Below are 24,366 nucleotides of genomic sequence, written 5' to 3' on the forward strand. Positions count from 1 at the left end.
CAAAAGTTAATTTTTAAAGATATTTTTGTAGGTATTTTTAAAATACTTTTAAAATTTTAAAATTAAAAAAACATGCTATTTTATTTATCAAAGATATTTGATTTTTTTTATTTATCAAATATAAAGTTATTATATATCTACCAAAAAATTTTGACCAAATCAAGATGGCTATAAGTTATTATGTTACTTCTTTTTCATTTTCAAACAAGTGTTTTTCTTTTAATTGTTTTTCTATAATTTTATAACTTGTTTTTCTATCGTAATGTTTATAACATATTTTGACAGTAAAAAATTACTATTTTAATTAATTGTGGTTATTTAATGTTCTTTAACACATTTGTTTTTTTATAGCAATAACCCGATTTGCATTTAATTCTAGATTACAACGTATCTGTTGGAGATAAAGTTTCCACGTAACCGTTAAAAGTATGAATTCATTTTATTAATATATAAGTAAAACGCAAGATATTTATTTATTTATGTATTTATTTAGGATCAAATACATTAATAATTATTTTAATTTTAAAATTATGTCAATATCTTATTTTAGTTTTTGTTATAAGTTTATTTTAAATAATTCTATATATTACAAAGATTATTTTTTTATTATTAATGTTGATAATAATTAATTATAATAAAAATACATAAAGAGAACATAACATTAATTATAAAATTTTTTTTTAGTTTTTTATTTTTATTTTTTTATTCTCCCAACAAAAAATATGTTTTCTGTTAATCTTATGTACTTTTACTATAATTAATTATTATCAATATTAAACTAATAAAAAAAATAATCTAAGTAAGATTATATAAATCAAATCAATTAAATCGAATCATCGATTTACTACTGTTATAACATATATATACTAACTCGAATCTAATTAAATTGATTTGATTTACTATTCGTACAAATTATTGACATTTATTATTTATAATTTGAGAAATAGTTAAAATTTTAATTATATATTGTATAAATATAATTGATTATTTTATATTGTATAACTATTTATTATTTCTGATTTTGAAAAAATTCAAGTTTAACTCCTATGCCACCTTAAAAAGTTATACTTTATATAAACTTTTTCAATATCAAAATCTCAATTATTCTTTAAATGCTAATGAGTTAAAGGATGATTTTTAATGAATTTTTAGAAATTATTTATTGTTCTATTTTAAATTCATAAATTTATAAAAATGTAAATTCTTTATAATTTGAAGTAAAACACAAAAATTAAATTTTTATTCTTATTTATTTTGATTTTTTAATATTTAATTTAAATCTATATAAAAATATTTTTTATTGATATTTATATTTTAAAAATAATAAATATTAATAATTTATATAAATAATAAATCAAATCAAATTGATTTAATTTATTACTGATACAATATATACATACTAAAATGAATTCAATTTATATTAAAAAAATATAAATTGAATCTACATAAATATAAAAACGAAATATACATATAAACCGTTTTATTTTAAGAGATTAATGTAATACTAAAGGGCATTTAATTTGTTCATGTCATTTACCTTCCAAACGCATAATTTTCCATTCAAAATAAATACAAAAAGAAAGAAAGTATATATTGCAGAAATTGAGGAGGTGGGTAGGTTGGCAACTCACACGAGTCATCTTTAGGTGTTGACATATAACATAAGATTCCAAAAACAATAACACCCTCCTCTGAATTCATCATTCATCTTCACCTCATTTGTTTTTTCAATTTATTTATAGGTGAAACTAGGGATCTTGTTGGGCTGCTCAGTGGTTACATCACACATTATTGTTTTATTAGGGAACAAAGCCGAACTATAGTGAGCTGCTTTTGTTTGATCTTAGAACATTGCATTCTTCTCTCCAAAGAGTTCTTTGGCTATCTACTCTGCCCTACTAATGGTAAAGATTTTCACTTACTTTTGTCCTATTTTCTATTTGTTTCTGATCATTATTTGTTGTTTTAATGCTGCTGTGTGTAACTAATATGGAGGTGTTTTTTTGTTGATTCTCAATTTCTCATTTGAATGCCATTGTTTTATCTCACCTGATCATTTTTCTGTGTATTTTTCAATAGAAAATAATTGTTTTTTTTTTCCTGCATTTTTTTTAATTTTTTATTCCATATTTTTTTGCTCTGCTGAGCTGATTCTAGGATGGCAGTGAAGATAGATTTTTCAAGCCAGTTAATAGCCTTTGAATTTGAAAATGATGAAACTCTGGAGTCTCTTTTCTTTTCTTTCCTTCAAAAAAAATTACATAGTCTCTTTTTTATTTTTAATTCTAAGTGGTTTTCGCTGTTGGAATTATTTTTGTGCAAAAAAGACATATAAAAGCCGCAAAAAATTCTATATTTACAGCATGCTAAAAAATAGATCAATCGCCCTACGTAATACGTATACCCTCTTAATAATCATATACCAGTTCTTTGTTTTTTTAATTAAAAATAAATAAATACGCCATTTTTATAGGTTTTTATGCGTACGTGAAGAGGGTTTGGTTTATAAATAATATTTTTCGAAATCGAAAATAGTAGTATTCTTGTGGGGATGAACTTTCGAGATATAGTTCGTTTCTTGAGTTGTTGTAAGATGTGTGTTTTTTTTTATGGGGTGAGTATAACTTAAACACCAAAAAACACTGTGGGTGGTACTTTCTCACGTTCAAGTAAGTAAGTGTTTAGGAGAGATATAAGAATTCTATGAATATAAAATGTTAGACATATGAAATAGAACTTATAAAATTTATCTTGCGAGTCTTTTCTTGAGATATAGAAATAGGTGTCTTTTATAGGCATAGAATTGATGAATAGAATTGATGTTATGACCGTTGGTCGTTAACTCGGAAATAATGGTTATTAAGATCGTTCGTAACAAGCTTAGAATGAATGCAAATGAAGTCGAGTAGACGGACTTATAATATAATCGATCAAGTATAAACAACATGGCTATGAAGAAAACACTTTAAATTTTTCCATGAAGAAAACACTTAAAATTTTTTTTTCTAAAAATCTCATCCTTTAGGAGTTTTGGTGTTTGTACTTTGTAGCATCGTATTTGTACATGGCAAGATTGGACATGTTTATTGTTAAAGATATCATGTTTCTGAATTACATTATAGTGGGTATGGTGTGTATGTACTTATTGGTTACTTCAATTGTTGGGATATCATATCACAGACTACTTCAAGGCGTGTAGCAGACAGGAAGGTTGCAAGGTTTGAAAGGAACATTGCAAAGAGATGTTCCGAAAACAAGAAAGGATTCTTTCCTTATCCAATTCGCCACATCTTGATTGGTTTCCTTCTCTCCATCCTCATCGGTTCATGTAAGCTATTGCTCCCTTTCCTTCCCTCTCAAAATTTAATAAATTAAAATGTCTGTCCAATTTATTAGAATTTTGTTTGTTTGCAGCTCTGTTTGTGATCATTAGGACCGCTTCAAGCCGAGGGTTGTGAACGTTTACTACTGTAGTCTGTGTAGTTTATAAAACATCCAACAGGTTTCTAAAAGAAATGTTATATTATATTAGAGTCCACCTTAGATCAGCTGAATGTTGATCGAGAGTGAATTCAGAACTGCTTTGATATGATAATGAATAAATAGTGAGTTTCTAGTTCTGTTAAAATGCCCTGTTTTTATTTAAGCCCTCTGCCCAACAAGCTAACTTGGTGTAGTGAAGTCATAATTCATAGCAACATTTGATTCTTACATGTGTGGATGCAGTACTAAAATTATGTAAAAGAATCTTGCTAAGAATAAATTACTTTATTACCCTATAAACCCAAACATCTTTGGTTCAGTAACTGGTATTTTGGTAATAGAGTAAAATATCGTTTTTGTCCCCAACGTTTGGAATAAATCCTATTTGTATCCCTAACGTTTAAATCGTCCTATTTATATCTCTAATGTTTATAAAAGTGATTCAATGTTATTCTGCCGTCAATTACACAACATCATGAACGCTTTAGTTTGAGTTTTAAAAATCTCTTCTTGAAGTTAGAATACAAATGTATGGAATAGAATCGACGATCCACTCTGAAAAATAGTTCATCAAAAGTTGAAACTAATTCCTACAACATTTACATAATTCACTTTTTTAAGGACATAATTGAATCTAAACACAAATTGTGGGTATAATATTAAAATCGAATACATCTGAGACCTAATTGAGAATGAATACATCCAAGTGAAAATAATTGAAAAATATAATTTGATTTGTTAGTATAATTGATAGTAGGATAATATTGAATCACTTTTATAAACGTTATGGATACAAATAGGACGATTTAAACGTTAGGGACATAAATAAGATTTACCTCAAACGTTGGGGACAAAAATGATACTTTACTCTTGGTAATATTTGTATCGAGTTTCATGGTAATCTCGTTACCTTATTCTCTGTGATGTTTGACCATATACAACTAGCAATAATTTACTCTTCATGTTTAAAGAGACAATGTCCAACATCTGAAACAGACATGTGTAATAACAAAACTGGAAGATGGTGACAGTGAAGAAGAGATAAGAAATCTCTAACAAAACATTTGAGATTCTTTTATTTATGCAAATCTGTGGTTCACTCTACCTCCATAGGCTACTTTGCTCTCATCAGATCTTCGACCTATAAACTTGATTGTTGTTGCCACGCTTTTCTTGGTGGAGTTGTGGCAACAATCAGAACTCTTGGAGAACTTTCTGTCAAAAGAGCTGAAGTCAATCTCAGGATATACTTTAACATTAACATCCTCCTCAGATACAGATAAGCTTTCATCAGGTAGAGAGCCTGAGCCAGACCCCATAACCTCAAAATCCTGTATAAAAGTTAATTTGATGAGAAAATTGTCTCAAAGTCAAAGGCCTCATTTAGTAAATACCTGTCTTGCACCAAAAGTTATCAAATGTTTTTGCTGTATCTCTATCTCAGTGTCTATGTATTTCTACTTTAAAACATTTTGCCGAAAAGAAGAGGGAGAGAGGAGACATTTTTTCAACATATCACTAGAGAGGGTGTGTGAGTTACCCTTGATCTTGACTTGGTATTGACTGGTGTTAAGCATGGATTTAGATCCTTAAGTAATAAGTCATCTGATTGGTCATCAGAGCTGAAATCCTGCATTAAGTGTTAAGCCAAATGAACCCAAAACGCTTGTCAGCTCGATATAATTGCCCAAGAAATATCGACAGTTCCCATTAATCTTACAGTAGGACGAGTGAAATTTGGTGTATGATAAAGTAACTGATTTAAAGGTATATCAAGATCCATGATGATAGATTATCTTAATGCATGATGCATCATAGCATTGTCATGGGAATAATAAAGTTGTCACATCTCAGTCCAATTTTTCTTATTCAAATACATGAACTCAAGTTTGCTTACCCAAGAGTTACAAGAATCTTCACGGGCATGTGTGGGTGTTCTTGGAGAACTTGCATAGCCCTGGAAGCTTGTTTTTGCTGAATACTTATCGGCCTTAACCTTCAATCATATCAAATACAGAGTTACAAACAAATGAAGAAGCAACAAAGATCTAACAGTAGCACATGATAATAGATTTGTTGAAATAGTTATACCTCTGCAAGATCCTCGGCAAGGGTTTGAAGCTGACCAGTGAGAGAAGTGACCTGCTGCTGTAGAGTTGGAATGACCATCTTAGCCTGCTTCAGCTCTGAGCTTTGCTTCTCTACAAGTTCCTGAAGCTCAGAATTGGTTGTATCAGGGAACAGTATTGCACTCTTCAATGACTTTATCTCTTCTCTTTGCTTTAAGCACAAATCCTTCAGCTTCTCCACCTGCAAATTCATAACCCTAACTTAATTCAAACAAAATCACTATTTCATTTCCTATAATTGGAAATCAAACACTTAAAAGACTTACTTCTTTGTTCTTCTCATCGAGCAAGATCTTGAGCTGAGAAATCTCCCCTTCCTGCTCCTTATTCATGGTGAGAAGTTCCCTCTCGCTTCTTAGCACCATTGCCAGTGTCCTGGTGTTCCCCTTGACCTCCGTGAGCGCCTTCACCTCCGACGACCCTGGCTTCCCGCCGAAGAGCTTCTTCTGCAGCGACGACAGCCCTGTAGCCTTCTTTGCGTCTTTCTTCAGTTGTTGTGCTATCAAATCGGAGGGAACAATTAGTTTGGGTTGGTGGTTGGTGGACTTGGGCTTCTTCTGCATGATGAGCTTCTTCACCATTGTGGTTAAGCTCGGATCCACCTTCTTGGTGGCATTCACGAGCGCACGAGATGAAGAGTGGGGTTTGGTGGTGAAGTCGGAAGATGAAGAAGGGTCGGAGAAGTGTGAGGAAGTTGAGGAGCGAGAATCGTAGGTGCTGTACCTTGAAGATGGCTTCATTGAAGACGCCATTGAAGAGAGAGAGAGAGAGAGAGAGAGGTTTGAATTGAAGTTTGAGTTTGAAGGAAGAGGGAGTGAAGGGGGTTATAGGGTTTGGAATGAGGACACGTGGCGGATAATTGAGTGGGTACCCTATTTTGGCGGTGTCTTAATTCAAATGTTTATATTTTGATTTCACGTGTTGGGCGCGGCCTCTGTGGTCTTTAGTGTTTATGTGTTTAATAATAATAATCATAAAGGAAAGTATGAGGAGCTAATCGAATATTTGTACAATGTGTACAATGGAGATTTAGGGAGTATTAGAGATATAATTATTAATGTTATCTTTTTTCATCAGCTGAAATTTTTTGTGATGAGTGGTATCGTGACATAGTACTAAAGTTTTAGATCCAAAAGGTCAAGAGTGTTCGATCCTTGGTGAACCCGAAAATCAGTTTAAATTTTTGGAAAGATGTTTATTATTATCCTAGTACTCAGATAGTTATTCTAAATAGTATGAGAGATGTTCATTTTATAACTCATATAGTCCATTGTACACATTGTACAAATAAATCATTGTCTCCCTAACCAGACTCTAATCATAAATCATAATCGTGAGGCATGACATAATAACACATTACAGTACAGTACTACTGTACTGTTCTGCCTTGCTATGTTTGGAAAATTGAGAAAGCAAATCAAAGTGAATGAAAAATTGAAAATTGAATGCACACTACTCAATACTCATCATCGCCTAACAGTCACAGGTATGTATTTATGAGCTGTCATTTTTGTTATTTATGTTTATTGTTTTGTATGTGCTTGTATTAGGTTAACGCATTTTGTTGGCCATCTAAAATGTATACTAGTAGAATCATCCAAGCTGCAAAACCATTATCATGAATTGAAGCGCTCTGCACATACCAGTTTTGGATCTGTTTACCAATCCGTACGTGCTTACTATGACTTTGCTAATGGGAAAATGATGATTTGACTGATGTAATTTAACATGTAACTTGTTATGAATGTGATATGATATACACTAGTTAAGGAATTCAAAAGCAATCATCATTTACAATTTATCTACCAAAATACCATGTTCAATGACTAATTAATACTATGTAAAAACTTGAAAAATAAAAACTTAATCATTGACTAATTGTTGTAAAAATAATAAAGCTAATTTTTTATGGAAAAAATTATAAAAATTAAGGAAACAAATTTAAACAAAATAAAAGGAGGAAAATTCTCCTACTTATAAGCCATTAAAAATTAACATGAAAATAATACGCATTATTCATTAATTATTATTGTATGGTTAAGGTGAGAAGAATTTTAATATAAATAAGTAATCTCATTAGATAACAATAAGCATCAAACAAGTGAGAATTTTTTGCTATGTATAGAGAGAGGTGTATTCTCTTTTCGCTAAGAGAGAGTATTATTGTAATCTCTTTGTAATAGAGAGAGTATTATTGTAATCTCTTTGTAATAGAGAGAAGTTGTAATTCTCAAATAAAGTTATTCAGTTGTTTTCATATTTTATACAAATTTTTTATTTTTCATCTCTATATTTTGCTGTGTCATTTGTCTAGTACCTAACAGTGGTATCAAAATCAAAGGTTGCTGATTGATCTTTTTTTTTCTTCTACTGCAAGTTATTGCGTAAAAAAAATGGCAACAAAGTATGAAATTCCAAAATTTAGTGGGAGTAATTTTTCTGTATAGAAATTGAAGATAAAAGCCATTATGAGAAAAGACAATTGTGTGGCAGCAATTGAAGGTAGACCTACTGGAATTACAGATGAAAAATAGAAGGAGATAGACAACAATGCTGTTGCAAATTTATACTTAGCACTAACTGACTCAGTTTTATCAAGTGTGGCAGAAAGAAAAAGATAGCAAAGAAAATTTGGGATGCTCTCACCAAATTATATGAAGTCAAGTCACTTCACAACAAGGTATTCTTGAAGAGAAGACTTTATACTCTTCGAATGAGTGAGTCCACATTGGCAACGGATCACATCAACAATCTAAATACGCTATTTTCCCAACTCTCATCGTTGGAATATACCATAGTAGAAAACAAATGTGCAGAGCTCTTACTTCAAAGTTTACCAGATTCATATGATCAACGTATCATTAACTTAACTAATAATATTTTGACTGATTATCTTTCTTTTGATGACATGCTGTTGCGGTTCTTGAAGAAGAATCTAGGCGCAAGAATAAAGAAGATAGATTAGAGAGATCAAAACAAGCAAAGGCTTTGTTAATGACAAGAGGGAGATCAATGGAGTGTGGTTTCAATGGGAGTCAAAGTAGACCAAAGTCACAAAGTAAGAAGTAGGTTAAATGCTACAATTGTGGTAAGAGAGGACACTTCAAGAAAGACTGTTGGAATAAGAAGAGTATACAGAAAGTTCCAGAAGGATCAAGTTCTCAAGGATGTGTTGTGAGTACCTATGATGATGGAGAAATCCTGTATGGCGAAACAATAATTAGTTCTAAAGGCAGCAAACAACTCACTGATGTCTGGATTGTTGATTCAGGAGCAACCTGGCACATGACTCCTCATCGAAGATTGGTTTTGTACATATGAACCTGTCTTGAAATGATCAATGTTTATGGGAAACAATCATGCCTTAGAAATTGTTGGAATGGGTACTGTCAAAAAAAATGTTTGATGGTTCTATTCATTCACTTCAAGAGGTAAGACACGTGAAATGCTTGAAGAAGAATTTATTGTCGATTGGGCAATTGGATGAACTTGGTTGCAAGACCCATATTGAAAGTGGGATCTTGAAAGTTGTTAAAGGAGCTCTTGTAGTAATAAAAGTAGAAAATATTGCAGCCAATCTATACATGCTTGTGGGAGATATTTTGCAAGAGGCAGAGGCATCAATTGCTTCAGCAAGTCAAGAAGAAATGACGATGACATGGCATCGCAAACTGGGCCACATGTCAGAACAAGGCTTGAAGATTTTTGTGAAACGCAATCTCATTCTTGGGCTGAAATCGGGAAGCTTACTGTTTTGTAAGTACTATGTTACAAACAAGCAACATAGATTGATGTTTGGTAGATCAACTGCTCGGAGCAAGTATATATTGGAATTGATTCATTCTGATGTATGGGAGTCGCCAGAGATATCCCTAGGAAGAGCAAAATATCTTGTATCATTTATTGATGATTACTCTAGGAGGCTATGTGTGTACTCAATCAAGAAGAAGTCAGACGTGTTTGAGATGTTCAAAGAGTTCAAAGCAAAGTTAAAACTTGAATCTGGAAAGAAGATCAAGTGTTTAAGGACAGATAATGGAGGAGAATATGTCGGTGGTGATTTTCAAACATTTTGCAAGCAAGCAGGTATTCAACGGCAATTCACAGTTGTATATACGCCTCAGCACAATGGTGTAGCAGAGCGAATGAATATGACTCTCCTAGAAAGAACACGAACTATGTTGCAAACTGCAGGTTTAGCCAAGTCTTTTTGGGCAGAAGCTCTTAAAACTGCCTGTTATGTGAAAAATCGATCACCATCAACTGTAATTGGGTTGAAGACACCAATAGAGATGTGGCAAGTTAAGTCACCTAATTATTCTTCTTTACATATATTTGGTTGTCTTGTGTACGTGATATACAATTTTCAAGAAAGAAAAAAAAACTAGACCCAAAGTCTAGAAAATGTATATTCTTGGGTTATGCTGACAGAGTTAAGAGGTATCGCGTGTGGGATCCCACTACCCGCAAGGTAGTTATCAGCAGAGATGTGATATTTGAAGAAGATAAATTGCAAAAGAAACAAGAAAATGACAGCCTGTTAAAGAGATAGCCACTATACAAATAGATGAGAAATACAGAGAATGTGATTTTTCTAAAGCAGAACCAGAGCACGAAGAATAAGAAGCAGAAGCCAATGACATAGAAGTTTGTCGATCCACTCGACAAAGAAGAACACCACCGTGGCACTCAAATTATGTTTTGACAAGCCATGATGCATATTGTCTTCTAACAGAAGATGGAGAACCAACAACTTTTATGGAGGCTATGCGTAATCCAGACGCTTCTATGTGGATGACAGCAATGCAAGAAGAAATTGAGGCATTACATAGGAACCATACCTGGAAACTTGTTGAACTTCCAGCAGGTTGGAAAGCCATTGGTAACAAATGGGTTTACAAGATCAAACGAGATAGTAATGATCAGGTGGAACGATATCGTGTAAGATTGGTTGTCAAGGGATATGCTTAGAAAGAAGGTGTTGACTTCAATGAAATATTTTCTCCAATGGTAAGACTAACTACTATTAGAGTAATTTTGGCTATACGTGTTGTATTTGATCTACATGTGTTGTATTTGATATACATCTAGAGCAATTAGATGTAAAGACTATTTTTTTCATGGAGAACTTGAAGAAGAGATATATATGCTCCAACCAGAAGGTTTTGAAGGACAAGGAAAAGAAAACTTGGTTTGCAGGTTAACTAAATCTCTGTACCGTCTAAAGCAGGTGCCAAGGTGTTGGTACATGATATTTGATTCTTTTAATATTAGCCTTGGATACAACAGACTTAGTTCAGATAATTGTACCTATTACAAGAAGTCTAGTGATAATGATTTCATCATTCTACTGTTGTATGTGGATGACATGTTAGTTGTAGGTCCAACAAAGATCAAATCCAAGAATTGAAGGCACAGTTGGCTAGAGAGTTTGATATGAAAGATTTGGGACCAACAAACAAGATTTTAGAAATACAAATCCACCGAGACAAAAGGGATAGGAAGATTTGGCTATCGCAAAAGAATTATTTGAAGAAGATCTTGCAACACTTCAATATACAAGAATGTAAGCCAATTTCAATCCCATTTCCTATGAATTTTAAATTATCCTCAAGTATGTGCCTTAGTACCGAAGCAGAGAGGATAGAAATGTCTCGAGTACCGTATGCATCACTGGTGGGAAGTCTTGTGTATGCCATGATCTGTATAAGGCCAGATATTGCTCAAGCAGTTGCGGTGGTAAGTCGATTTATGGCAAATTCGGGTAAAGAGCATTGGAATGTTGTTAAGAGGATCTTGAGATGCATCAAAGGGACCTCGAATATTGCATTATGTTTTGGAGGATCAGAATTCATTGTCAATGGATATGTCGATTCAGACTTTGCAGGTGATCTTGATAAACGAAAATCTACTACGGGCTATATGTTTACACTTGTAGGAGGAGCTGTGAGCAGGCTATCTAAATTACATACTGTTGTAGCTTTATCTACTACAAAAGCTGAATATATGGCAAGTTACACAAGCATGCAAGGAAGCTATTTGGATCTAGAGGTTGATGGAAGAACTCGGGCACAAACAACAGAAGATTTCTATGTATTGTGATAGTCAGAGTGTCTTGTACATTGTAAGAAATCCTGCCTTTCATTCAAGAACAAAACACATTGGAGTACAATATCACTTTGTTCGGGAAGTAGTAGAAGAAGGAAGTGTTGATATGTAGAATATTCGCACTAAAAATAACCTAGCAGATGCCATTTCAAAACCAATCAACACTGAAAAATTTGAATGGAGTAGATCTTCATATGGCCTATCGAACATATGAGTAACAAGAATTTTTTAAAAATTTACCAAAATTAGCTTTAAGTGGGAGATTATAAAAATAATAAAGCTAATTTTTTATGGAAAAAAAATTATAAAAGTTAAGAAAACAAAGTCAAACAAAATTGAAAGGAGAAAAATTTTCCTACTTATAAGCCATTGAAAATTAACGATGAAAAGTAATACGCATTATTCATCAATTATTGTTGTATGGTTAAGGTAAGAAGAATTTTAATATAAATAAGTAATCTCATTAGATAACAATAAGCATCAAACAAGAAGTGAGAAGTCATCCTGACAGAAAAATATAAGAATTTTTTTGAGAGGTTTTCTTTTATGTATAAAGAGAGGTGTATTTTCCTTTCGTCAAGAAAGAGTGTTATTATAATTTCCTTATGAAAGAAAAAAGTTGTAATTCTCAAAGAAAGTTATTCAGTTATTTTCGTATTTTATACAAATTTTTAATTTTTTATTTCTATATTTTGCTGTATCATTGCAAATTGAACATAATGATATTAGAACAATGTTCTTGCTAAAGCATCCAAGTAGAAAACATCACCCACACCCAACCTATTATCTATTTCCCATAAACACCTCAATGTTTCATATTCATATCATGATATGTATGGAGTGGGAACCAATAAAAGATTGTTCTTGATTCCAGACACAGATCCAAATGTTTCACTGACATCCAAATCCTGTGCTTTGATTCCTTTTGGAACTTGCCAATTGAAGTGGTAAAGCAACTTAGCCAAAGCATACTCAACATTTGATAAACCAAAGGAAATTCCTGGACACATTCTTCTTCCGGCACCAAACGGAATGTACTCGAAATTCGATCCTCTGAAATCAACACAACTGCCATGGAACCTTTCCGGTTTGAAGCTCAATGCATCATCCCAGTGTTTAGGATTAATCTTAATGCTTCTTTGACTACTGACTTTAGGTAAACAAGTTCTTCCACGTCATGCTCGCGTAATAGTGTTTCCCTTCCTCTGATTTCAGCTTGTAACTTCTTCATTGCTGATGGGTTTCTCATCAATTCCATCATTGTCCATTCTAGTACTGTTGATGAAGTATCGGTCCCTGCCGCAAACATGTCCTAAATAGGTGCCAAAAACATGTTTTTCGTTAGGAAAAGTATAGGTAAACAACAACTTTTTTGAACAATGTGTGAACAATATGAATTAATAGGATTAAAAGAGTAAATTTAATTAATAGCATTAAAATATGATGTAATGTATTTTTATTTGATTGGTGGTTATTCATGTTGTTCAAAATGGTCATTGTTTAACTAGCATTTCCCTTTTCATTAATACCATGTTTTTCACCTTTTTTTTCTCTTGCGTAAAATAAATTGACTCGTATTTTTATAAAAAAAATATTATTCTTATACTAAAATTAGTGGTTAATATATTTATATATATTAATACATGTATAATTTAATTTATTTTTAATATATAATTATATTTTAACACATATTTTATATTAATAATTAATTTTAATGTACAGATAACATATTGTTATCTTAGTTAAAATTAATTACTAATCAGCTAATTTTTTTTTTACCAAAGATAGGAGACTCGAACCCGCAACCTCTTAATTGAGTATGGGGAGACTATGCCATTTGAGCTATTACTCATTGGCTACTAATTAGCTAATTTCTATATAAAAATAGATATTTGGTATTAATGAAAAAATGTTGACTATATTCCTATAAAAAATATTTTAGTATTTTATGATATTAAATTATAAATTAATTTTTTAATTATTTTTAGTGTCTTATTTTAATTATATAAAGTATTTAAAATATTTTTTATTTTAATAAATAATAATATATACTATTTCTAAATTTATTTCAAGAATAAGGCTGAACATATTGATACGTAAAGATATTTAAGTGTATCTAAAAAAATTTACATTCAACAAATGTGCGTATCCAATGAATATGATGAATATCATATATAAAATGTATCCGACACACAAATACAACAACTCATCAAAGCTGTCCGGGTTTTTCATATGCCAAAATTAAACTCAAACAAATTAAAAAAAATAACGGTGGCATCCACAACTAGCATGCAAGATTATAAAGCAAAACAATACTAATTACCCAGATAATTGCTTTAATGCTGTCATCTCTAAGTGGAACTTGAAGATCTCCACTTTGTTGGATCCTGAGCAGAACATCGATCAAGTTTTCATGCCTTTCTTCTCCCACCACCATGCCTTCTTTGGATCTCATCTTCATATTCACTCTATGCTCTCTGATAATATTCTCCAAAATCAAGTCCTGCTTCTTATGCAGCTCCATTTTCGCCTTGTCCGTTGTCACAACTTTAAGGCAAGGAAACAAGTCAACCAAGTCAAACCCTCCAGTCATCTTCACCACTTCTTTAACCACACCTACAAACTCTTCATGATCCTTAGTTTTCTTACCAAACGTTGTCCTTGAAACTATTGTGCTAACCATAGAAAACACTTTCTCACTAACATTAACTTCAGAACCTACACATGAATGAATAGATTCTATGAGGTTACATACTTCTTGCTCCCTTATGAAGGCAAAAGATTGAACCCTCTTGGAACTTAGAAGCTCTAAAGTGCACATTTTCCTAATTTGTCTCCAATAATCACCATATGGGGCAAAAGCAACATCTTTTAAACCATAGGTGAAGATTGCAACAGAATGAAACTCTGGCCTTTGGAGAAAAGCATGATCATGTGTTTTCATAATCTCTTTTGCAACATCTGAAGATGAAACAACTACAGCAGAAACTTGACCTAGTTTTAGGTGCATGATGGGGCCATATTTGAGTGATAGATTTTGGAGAGCATGGTGTGGAAGTGAACCTGCTGATGCTAGTTGATGCAGGTTTCCTATGAGAGGGAGCTTCCATGGTCCTGGTGGAAGTTTCTGGGTATGGCTATTTTGTTTTAGGTTCTTTGTTAGCCATAGGGTTGTTGCAAAGAGGATAGAGATGATGATTACGTAGGAAAATTGGATTTCCATTGCTTGGTTAGATGGGATTTGTAGGAATAGTTCAGAGAGTGAAGAAATGTACTCATCTGCGTACATATACATATATCCACAGTTCTACAGAGACTTCATAAAAAAGATCGAGAAATTGTCAACATTTTTATTAAAATTTGGAGTATTTTCATATTATTAGATATAATTTTATACCATTAAAAATATTAATAATATTAATTAATGGTTATAAATCACAAAAATTATTAATTTTTAGTCTTTTTTAAAAAAATTTCAAATGTTAGAGAAATATTAATCTTTTTGATAATTTTATCTATTAATTTTTATTATAAGATTTATTATAAGAGAAATATCATATAGTTATTAAAATTTATTATTTTTGCTCATTACTTAATTATTAATTTAATTTTTTTAGTTTAATTTTTTTGTTTAGTAATCTAATAATATTTTTTATTTATATTTTTAAATATTAATTATTAATAATAATAAAAATAATAAATTATGATAATTTTTTAATATTTTTCTTTTCCTAAAATCTGTTCAGTTTGACAAAATTGCTCCATGATTGTTCAAAATTTGATAAAGTTTACCAGCCATCATTTATGGGCTGTTTTCTTTAATGGCATGTCCAATGTCATATCTTAGGCATGCATTTATGTGATTGGGACAGTAAATTGATATCAATAGGCTAACTTATTAGGTTAGGTTGCGTTTGTTTAAAAATAAAATATAAGAAACAAAAATATAAAATTTAATATTTTTATATTTTATTTAATAATAAAATAGAATAAATTATAAAAAATTAATTTATTTTTATTTTTTTATTCATAAAATTTGAAAAAAAATGATAATAAAAAATATAATTATAAAATATTAATACAAATAATAAAAATAAATAAAAAATAAATTGTGTTATTTGTTAGTGTGTCTTTATTCTTTTTGTCAAGATGGACACAAAATACACTAATTCAAATTCAGTGTCTCTAGAGTCTAGACACAGTATCTCTGTCTCATCTGCCAAACACGATTTTATGTCTCTGTTAGGGGTAAGCACGAGTAGCGGGTATCCGATTATCCATCCGAATCCAAATTGAACCAATTAAATTGGTTCTGGAACCAACGGGTAATTGGGTCCGATCCGAACCAAACCAATGACTCTCTCTAATAATTGGTTCGGGTAACGGTTCTTGAGGTGCAGAATCTGAACCAACCCGTAGACCTGACCATATATTAATTAAATAAAAAAATAAAAATTTAAAAAATATATATATATATATATATATATATATATATATATATATATATATATGCCTTTTAATGATTTTGAGTTTTTCTCTATTAAACTTTTGTATTTAGCCTTTAATGTGTTTGATGTTTAACATTTTTGGATTTTAATGTCTTTAGTGTTTAATATGTTTAGATTTTAATGTGTTTAGTTTTTAATATATTTGGTGTTTAACATGTTTGGATTATTTCTATTGATTTTACATGTTTATTGTATTTATAGAATTTTTAAGATAAAAATTTTGTTTTTTTTTTTTATGAATTTTTGTTTCATAGGGTACCCAATTACTCGAACCGAACAAATCTGTTCTTAATCGGTTTGGTTTGGTTCGGATACATGCATACACAAAAAAATATAAATGCGAACCAAACCGAACTAATTACAATTCAATTGGTTCGATTCTAATTTTATCCTAAGTTCGAACCGACCCATACTTACTCCTAATCTCTGTCTCAGTATTCCGTCACTGTAAATAAACGCAGCCTTAGACACCCAGTTAATACATGCTCATTGATTATGTTAGACACTCTATTAACACATGCTCATTTTATTAAAGAATAATTATTGTTTTGATTCTAAAATTTGATTCAAAATCAAAATTGTCTATAATATTTTTTAAAATAATAGTCTCTAAAATTATATTTAATATTAATTTTTTAAATCATCTATAAAGATTAAATTAGAGAGCTTCTTAAGTTCCAATCTAAAAATATCCCAAATCAAAACAATGATAGAGCCGAAGAACGTGCAATCGTCATTGTCGTTGGAGAAAAAGTCATCATCATCTAGCGTTCTAACTGTAGTGAAGTGGAGAAAGGGATGACAACAGCCGTGGAGGTGATGGCGGTGGATGGAGAAGAAGCGACCTCCTTCATTGATTGCGATCTTCTTCTCAAGGCTCTACTCTCATGCCGAAAACGGTGACTTGGGAGGGAGAGATTTTGTTAAAGAACTTTTTAGTATTAGTGGCATAGTGGGGTAGCTCAGACGATAACTCGATGACTTAAGAGGGGTGAAAATGGAAGAAGAAAATGAGATCGAAATAGTGGAAGAAGATGAAGAAAGATGATAGAAGAAGAAAGAGGTGATGGGACAAGAAACATGGTATGTTTTTTTAATTATCAAATTTTATAAAAAAATAAATTTGTCAAAAAAATAATTTTAATATTAAATATATGGTGAAAACTCAGGTGTAGTCAACTTCAGGTGAAGTTGATAACTGAGAGTCGTTAGATAAAAAATTAGTCAAATCATTTAATTCATTTAACTGCTCTTATCTATCAACTTAACGTAAAGTTGACTGCATCCGAGTTTTCACCTAAATATATTGTGAGAGACCATCTTAAATTAAAAAAAGATTAAAGACAACTTCACCTCAAATATGAAGGATTAAAATAATACTTAATTTTTTTATTAATTTGAATTTTGTGTAGTACAAAATTTTTCTTGTACTAAAATGGTTATTTATTCTAAGAAATCAGCAACCAAATTATGATTTCAATTTTGTTCTTATATGGATACCTGAAGGGAGAGCTCGGCTCCTGGGAGTCGACGTCGAGGTATTATCTGCAGTGCCGACCTTTGGGCCTTGTGGAAGTCCGAGCTTTACTCCAAAGGAATGTCCAAATGCGCGAAGCGTGAGCAAGAAACAAGGGGGGAGTGTACTTGCAAAGGTACTCCGAAGCTTAAGTCAGTATTGAGAATTCAATGTATCCATGAGGATAGAAGACTATACCTTTTATGGGTGAAGATAAGTCGGTTACGTTTGTGTTTTACCGTTGAATTGAAGAGTAATAATTGGGGTGATAAAATCCCATAGGACGTTTCTGTTTTAAGGCGTCCGTTGATATTATATCGAACTGCCAAGTTATAACGTCAGCTTGCCGAATAATGACGTGCATAATGCTGAGTTATGATAGGTAATGCCGAGTTATGATGTTGGATTTGTAACGTCCGGATCATAGCCCTCAAGCTTAGCCTGGGAAAGTGTTTTAACGAAGCAGGTTGAGCTTTTAATGAAGCATAAATCGGCCATTTGAGTAGGTGTATAACCTCGACAGGTGAGTTAGGCTTGGAGCCCCCAGTTCAAGATGCTTGATTTAAAAAAAATTAAAAAATTAAATGATGGTAAAAGTGACAGTTTTTAATGAGGAGAGAGAGTAAAGTAATGATGGCATTAAGTGTTTTATCATTTCCAATGTCTCTCGGAGCAATTTGATGTGATTAGTAGTGGGTGTAGTGGAGTTCAAAGGGTTATGTAACTCTTGGTTTACTGCATTGGAAAACCAATAGTTAGGTTTGTGAATCAGTTTGGTGGTTTGAGTTAAAGTTGGATTTGAAGGTTTCAGAGGAAAGAAAATGAGTAAAAGAGGTATGTGTAACTCCTTTCTTCTTGTATTCTGAATTTCGATTTGTTCTTCATCTTCATCATTTCTGAATTCGAATGGGGTATGAGAGGGAGACTGAAAGGGAGATAGATTGGTCTGATGACTGGGTAAATGACAATGTGAAGGGTCGTGTTTCGTTGTTTCTGGATGTCGATGCTGTGAGTGGGATAGACAAGGCTAGAGTGGTGAGGTCTGGGTCTGGAGTTCGTTTGGAGTTATTGCCATGTTCAGAGGAAGATAGGGTTTACCGCAAAGGAGAGGGTTTTGAATATTTCTTTATGTATAACTGTGTGTTGGAAGAGCTGAGGGTGAGGCTTCCGTTTAGTGATTTTGAGTGTCGAGTGTTAAAGCAGTTGAACTGCGCTCCTTCGTAACTGCATCCCAATGGATGGGCGTTCCTGCGTGCGTTTGAGATTCTTATGAAATTTCTGGAAAAAATCCCATTAGTGGAGCTATTTTTCTCCTTGTTTCAGGAGAAGGGCGTGTGAAAAGGTGGCTGGGTAAATCTGAACATTACGCCGAGGTTTGGCGTTTTTAAGATATATAAATCTTCCTTTAAGAATTTCAAGGAAATGTATATTAAGGTGAGAAACTTTGAGGGTGACTTTCCTTTTTATGTGGACGAGTATTTAGGGGAAAAGTTTCCTCTTTAGTGGTGTTCGGAGCCTCAAAATATTCTAGGGCCTGAAATTATAACTCCAAGTGATGAGTGCATAATTGAGTATTTGACTGAGATTGTTGATCGGAAGGAGTTGATTTCAGTTTATGATCTGTTGCAGTGGGAGGAGAATAAGGCTGCTGTTATTGCTTATTTGGGTAAGAGTTTGAATTTTGGTTGTTGTATCATGTCTGAGGTTTTTTTGAAATGTTTGTTTGTTTTATTTACTTTCCAGGGGGTAAGTACCCAGGTGTGTCTGCTACGAGTTTGAGAGCTCGGGTGAGGAGCAAGGGTTTTGATAAGGAAGGGTCCACGTCGAAGGCAGAAAAAGGTCAATACTGGCGAGGTTGATAAGCCGAAGCCGAAGAGAAAGAAGGTGATTCTAAAAAGGAGAAAGGCTGACGTGGTTGATCTGTCAGAAGATTCTGATGAAGGGTTAGAAATTTCAGTAGAGGAGTTATAGAGGTTTTATGAGAATCAGAAAAAATTGCATGACGTCGTTGAGATGAGTGAGGGTTCCTCTCTCTGAGGGAAGGATTATCCTTTTATGATCAATGTCGATGAGGTCTGTCAGACCCCGTCCGATGTCATCTTAGCTGAGGAGGTTGGGGATGTTGCAATTGATCAGTATATGCAGGTATTTTTTTTTTTGAGTAATGGTTTTAAATTTTGCTGTTTTGTGGAATACTCATGTGATAATGTATAAGTTTCAGGTGGTGGAATTACGGCTAGCGAGTTTAGGCCGTAGCCGAGAAAAAATACATCGGATGGTTGTTGAGAAAAAGGAGGATTCGAGTTTGAGGAATGATTTGGCTGTAAAGACTGCTAAAATTTCAGAGCTTGAGGTGAAGTTAGCTGATGTTGAGAAGCATTTGAGAGAGGTGAAGGATAGCTATGCCAAGGATGTTGAGGATTTAAAAAAGAAGGAATCTGACTTATCTGCTCTGAGTACTCGTGTAATTGAGGTTACTGCTCAACTGAAGGAGGTAGAGAAAAACAAGCAAGGAGAAATTCTCGATTCATTCCTTGAAGGATTTTAAAGGGCTTCCCTTCAGGCGAGATTCTTAGCTCCCAAGGTGGATTTCTCAGCGATGGATCCAGGTAAGATAATGCAGGACGGTGTTCTGGTCGAAGATGATGGTGCTGCTGAGCAAGGAGATGAAAATGTTCAATTGGATTTTGGTTTGTTCTTTGGATAATTGATTTTGTTGGTAAACTATTTTGCTCCTGTGTTGAGCTTTTGTATTTGAGACTTTTTTGTTTTGCTACTATTTTTGGAATGACTTATAATGCTTCTGGCTTCATGATTTTTGCATGTTATTATTGGTATATAAATATGTTATCAGTAGCTTTTTAGCAAAATTGCTTTGGATATGGGTAAATCATATCATAGTGTTTGTTAATGTTAAGGAAAAGCCGAGTTGACCGAGTTTATGGAGATGCCGAGTAATTGGGGTACGGTTTATTTGATTTGATGAAAATTGATGTAACCGCATTCTGTTTAATGATCGGCAGTGCTGTTGATAATTTTTGAATGGTCGGTTTTCGAGTATTGCTCAGCAATTTATTTGAGCGATTAGTTCAGAGTAGTATGATTCTTTGTAAAATTGGCTATTTATTTTGACTGATATGTGCCGAATGGTCGGTATCGGATCGGTAATTTGATTAAATGATTGTATCCATTGGTCGGATTCTGAGTAAGATCAACAATTTGACTGAGAGATTGTATCCGAGTGGTCGGATTCTGATTAAGATCGACTGTTTGATTAATTGATTATATCCGAGTGGTCGGATTCCGAGTTAGATCAGCAATTTGACAGAGAGATTGTATCTGAGTGGTCAGATTCCGATTAAGATCGGCTATTTGATTAATTGATTGTGTTCTTGCCTGGTTCAGGCGAGCTATATCCTGCCTTAGCCGAGCTATAACTTGTTTCCCAGCGAGAGTTGGCCAACCTATTATCCGAATCAGGATATGCCTTGGTCACCAAATGAAACAGGAGGGGGAGCACCTGCAAAAAGCACTCCGACGATCAAGTCAGTTGATGAGAATTATGAGAAGAGTTATTATCTTGGAAAGATGACCTACCTTTTGAATTCTGATAGTTCTCTTTTATAATTAGGGAACGAGGATAACCGTTTTCCGACGTATAAGAGGATTTAATACCCTTTCCGACGTTATTGAACAAATCATTTATAATCATAATTCGACGAAGTTAATATATCGGTTACAAGAAAATTAGCCGAGCTATAACTTTCCAGTGATGTATAACGGTCATAACACAGCCCCCAAGCTTAGCCTGGTTTAAAATGAGGCAGGTTGAGCTTTATGAATCTGAATTATAGCTCGGCGTGAGGGAGCCCCCAGATCAACGTGTCTCATTGGCTATTAAAGGAAGTTAAACTTTTATTATTTTTATTTATTTATTTATTATTATTATTATTATTTTTATTTTTTTTTTAAGAAATTGGAAAAGCCGTGATAAGTGCCATTTAATGTTAACTGTAATAAAAAAATGGTGCAATTTCCTAAGCAGGCTTGTATCCGTTGGAATGGGGTTTTAATGAAGGGTTGGGATTTATTGTGGAACTGAATGGTTTATTGAATGGATGGCTTGGAATTAATTCAAGTTACACTTACTGAAACAAAGCGTTGTGGTTTTAACTATTGCTGGTTCCAGAGACACGAAGAGAATGACTCAAAGAGGTTAGTAAAAATACTCTTTAACCTTTTAGTTACTTTCTGATTTTTCAAAAAGGAAAAATGGTTGAGAAGAAAGTGAAGGTTTTGCCTAAGGTTGATGATGATGAATCTTACGAATGGGTAGACAATGATGTTAAGATAAGAGCCTCTCTTTTTGTTGACAAGGGGAGTGTTAGTGAGGTGAATTTATCCAGGATTATTAGGCCTGGTTTTCGAATTGAGTTGCTGCCATGCAATCGCATGGATCGTGTGTTTCATAGGAAGAAAGATTTTGAAAACTTCTTTATGTATAGCTGTGTTCTTGAGGAACTCTTCATTAAACTGCCTTTCACAAAGTTTGAGTGTGATGTATTAAAACAGATGAACTGTGCACCCTCCCAAATTCATCCGAATGGGTGGGCATTTTTAAAATGTTTTCAAGTTTTGATACAGTTTCTTGAAATTGAACCAGAAATTGAACTTTTCTTTAGCCTTTTTCAAGCCAAAGGGGTCTGGAAGGGGCTCTAGGTTAATCTGACAGCACCCCTGGATTTTCTGTTTTCAAGTTATACAAATCCTCTTTCAAATATTTTAAGGAAATGTTTCTTAAAGTAAAAACGGTTGACGAAGAATTTCCATTTTATTTGGATGAACACTTAGGTGAGAAATTTCCGATTTATTGGTGCTGTCAACCCCAGCACATATTAGGCCCTGAGCTTATAACTCCTAGGAATGAATGTATATTAGCTTTCCTTATGGAAATGGTCAGCAAGGGTGGTTTAATATCTATTTCACATTTGCTTCCCTGGGATGAAAATAGAACTTCAGTCAAGAATTATTTTGGTGAGGGATCGTAAGTTATCTCAATAGATTTTGATGATGTACTTATTTATCGTACTAACTGTACTTTGTTTTTGCAGCTGGGAAGTATCCCGGGGTTTCAGCATCAAGTCTGAGGGCCCGTTTCAAAGTAAAAAATTTCGAAGGGTCTTCATCAAATCTGGAAAAAATGGAAGGTGAGGCTGAGGTTAACCAACCGCCACCGAAAAAGAAAGGCATTGTTTTCAAAAAGAGGAAGTCTGAGGTAGTTATCGTGGATGCAGAAGAAAAGGATAAGGCAATTCAACTTGATGAATTATCGAGTTTCACTGTGAAGCAAGAAAGACTTCATGTTTTTGAAGACGGGAGGGACGGCTCGTCTGTATGGGATAGAAATTTTCCTTTTAATGTTGTGGCAGACGAAGTTGTTCAGGCTGCTTCTGATGTGTCTCGTATTGATGAGGTTGGGGATGTGGGTATTGATCAATTCATGCAGGCGAGGCTTGCTTGCTGCACATTTTACTTAGGAATATGTAGTAGCTATGATATTTATTATGTGAGTTGTGTTTGTGCACCAGGTATTAGGGTTTCGGCTGGTCAGCATAGGCCGGAGTCAGGAGAAAAAGCATAGAAAAATGCTACGGACTGCTGCAGAGAGTGATGTGCTTAAAGGGCAGTTGGAATCAAAAGAGTCTGTCCTAAGTAAGCTTAAAAAAGAACTTGACGTAGTTAAGGAAGAATTAAGGTTGGAGAAAGAAAATCATGAAAGAGATGTTGAAACTCTGGAAAAAAGGAGAACGATTTATCTATTATGAGTGAACAGATGATTGAGGTTACTTTAAAAATGAAGAAGATGGAAGCTAGCCGAGAGGCAGAGATCTTGGACGCTTTTGCCGAGGGTTTCGAGCGTGCTGTTACCCAAGAAAAATTCATGGTGCCAGATGGGAATTTTACTGCCATGGATCCGAGTAAGGTAGTTCGGGAGGGCCATTTGGTGGATGATGAGGAGGTCGCCGAGGAAGGCGATGATAACTTAGCTGATTGAAAAAGATGTTTTTATTTTAAGTATTTTAATTGTGTTTTGTTTTTGAAAGGCTTCTTCTGACACATGATATGTGAAAGCCTTGTAAGAACTGATGTTTTAGACTGTTTTGAGTATGGAATTTTTGCTGACTGCATTTATCTGTCAAATTAGGCCTTATCTGTTCCTAATTTGTTGTTCATACCTCTGATAAAAGAGGATTTGATTATGAGGCTGTATTTCTTAAACGATGTTTAACATAGTTTTTGCGCATTCGTCATCTAATGCGACTTTTAGTTTGAAGAAATAGATCTTTTTTGCTGAAGTAACAACGTTGTTATAATAGATTAAGAAATGAGCATATTCTTGTATGGCAAAGGCGTTATTGTATAAGAATTTGGTAAAAATATAAAGGAAACATTTATTGAATGTAGTACCTGTACAAATTCAAATCAGGTAAGCTAGCCTCATTAAAACCTCCTCGAGCAAAACCTCTCTTTGGGAAAAATCTCGGGGTAGGAAAAAGAGTACTAGCGTGCTGCTGTGTTTAACTGTAATATTGTTTTAAGGAACTGATATTCCAAGTATTGG

At 33.2% G+C, this 24,366-nt stretch overlaps 4 protein-coding genes across 4 annotated transcripts; 2 read left to right on the forward strand and 2 right to left on the reverse strand.

Moving 5' to 3' along the window:
- Positions 1-1,765: 1,765 nt before the first annotated feature.
- Positions 1,766-3,628, forward strand: LOC107637555 (uncharacterized). The gene is made up of 3 exons (XM_088484053.1): positions 1,766-1,904; positions 3,181-3,328; positions 3,415-3,628. The coding sequence occupies exons 1-3, from the start codon at positions 1,902-1,904 to the stop codon at positions 3,456-3,458; spliced, it is 195 nt and encodes a 64-aa protein (XP_088340179.1). The 5' UTR covers positions 1,766-1,901; the 3' UTR covers positions 3,459-3,628.
- Positions 3,629-4,425: 797 nt separating this feature from the next.
- Positions 4,426-6,486, reverse strand: LOC107638712 (structural maintenance of chromosomes protein). The gene is made up of 5 exons (XM_016342073.3): positions 5,879-6,486; positions 5,575-5,793; positions 5,381-5,479; positions 5,024-5,113; positions 4,426-4,814 (listed from the first exon to the last, which is right to left on the reverse strand). The coding sequence occupies exons 1-5, from the start codon at positions 6,362-6,364 to the stop codon at positions 4,563-4,565; spliced, it is 1,146 nt and encodes a 381-aa protein (XP_016197559.1). The 5' UTR covers positions 6,365-6,486; the 3' UTR covers positions 4,426-4,562.
- A 5,891-nt stretch (positions 6,487-12,377) lies between these two features.
- On the reverse strand, positions 12,378-15,007 carry LOC107637556 (cytochrome P450 71D8-like). The gene is made up of 2 exons (XM_088484555.1): positions 14,044-15,007; positions 12,378-13,032 (listed from the first exon to the last, which is right to left on the reverse strand). Exons 1-2 carry the CDS (start codon positions 14,941-14,943, stop codon positions 12,817-12,819), a joined length of 1,116 nt encoding a protein of 371 aa, XP_088340681.1. The 5' UTR covers positions 14,944-15,007; the 3' UTR covers positions 12,378-12,816.
- Positions 15,008-22,944: 7,937 nt separating this feature from the next.
- On the forward strand, positions 22,945-23,569 carry LOC148566590 (uncharacterized). Its single transcript, XM_088484321.1, has 2 exons — positions 22,945-23,250; positions 23,333-23,569. The coding sequence occupies exons 1-2, from the start codon at positions 22,945-22,947 to the stop codon at positions 23,567-23,569; spliced, it is 543 nt and encodes a 180-aa protein (XP_088340447.1).
- The last annotated feature ends 797 nt before the right edge of the window (positions 23,570-24,366 follow it).

Source organism: Arachis ipaensis, chromosome B4 (genome assembly GCF_059453495.1).
Source record: "Arachis ipaensis isolate K30076 ecotype BB chromosome B4, ASM5945349v1, whole genome shotgun sequence".
Taxonomy (NCBI): Eukaryota; Viridiplantae; Streptophyta; class Magnoliopsida; order Fabales; family Fabaceae; genus Arachis; species Arachis ipaensis.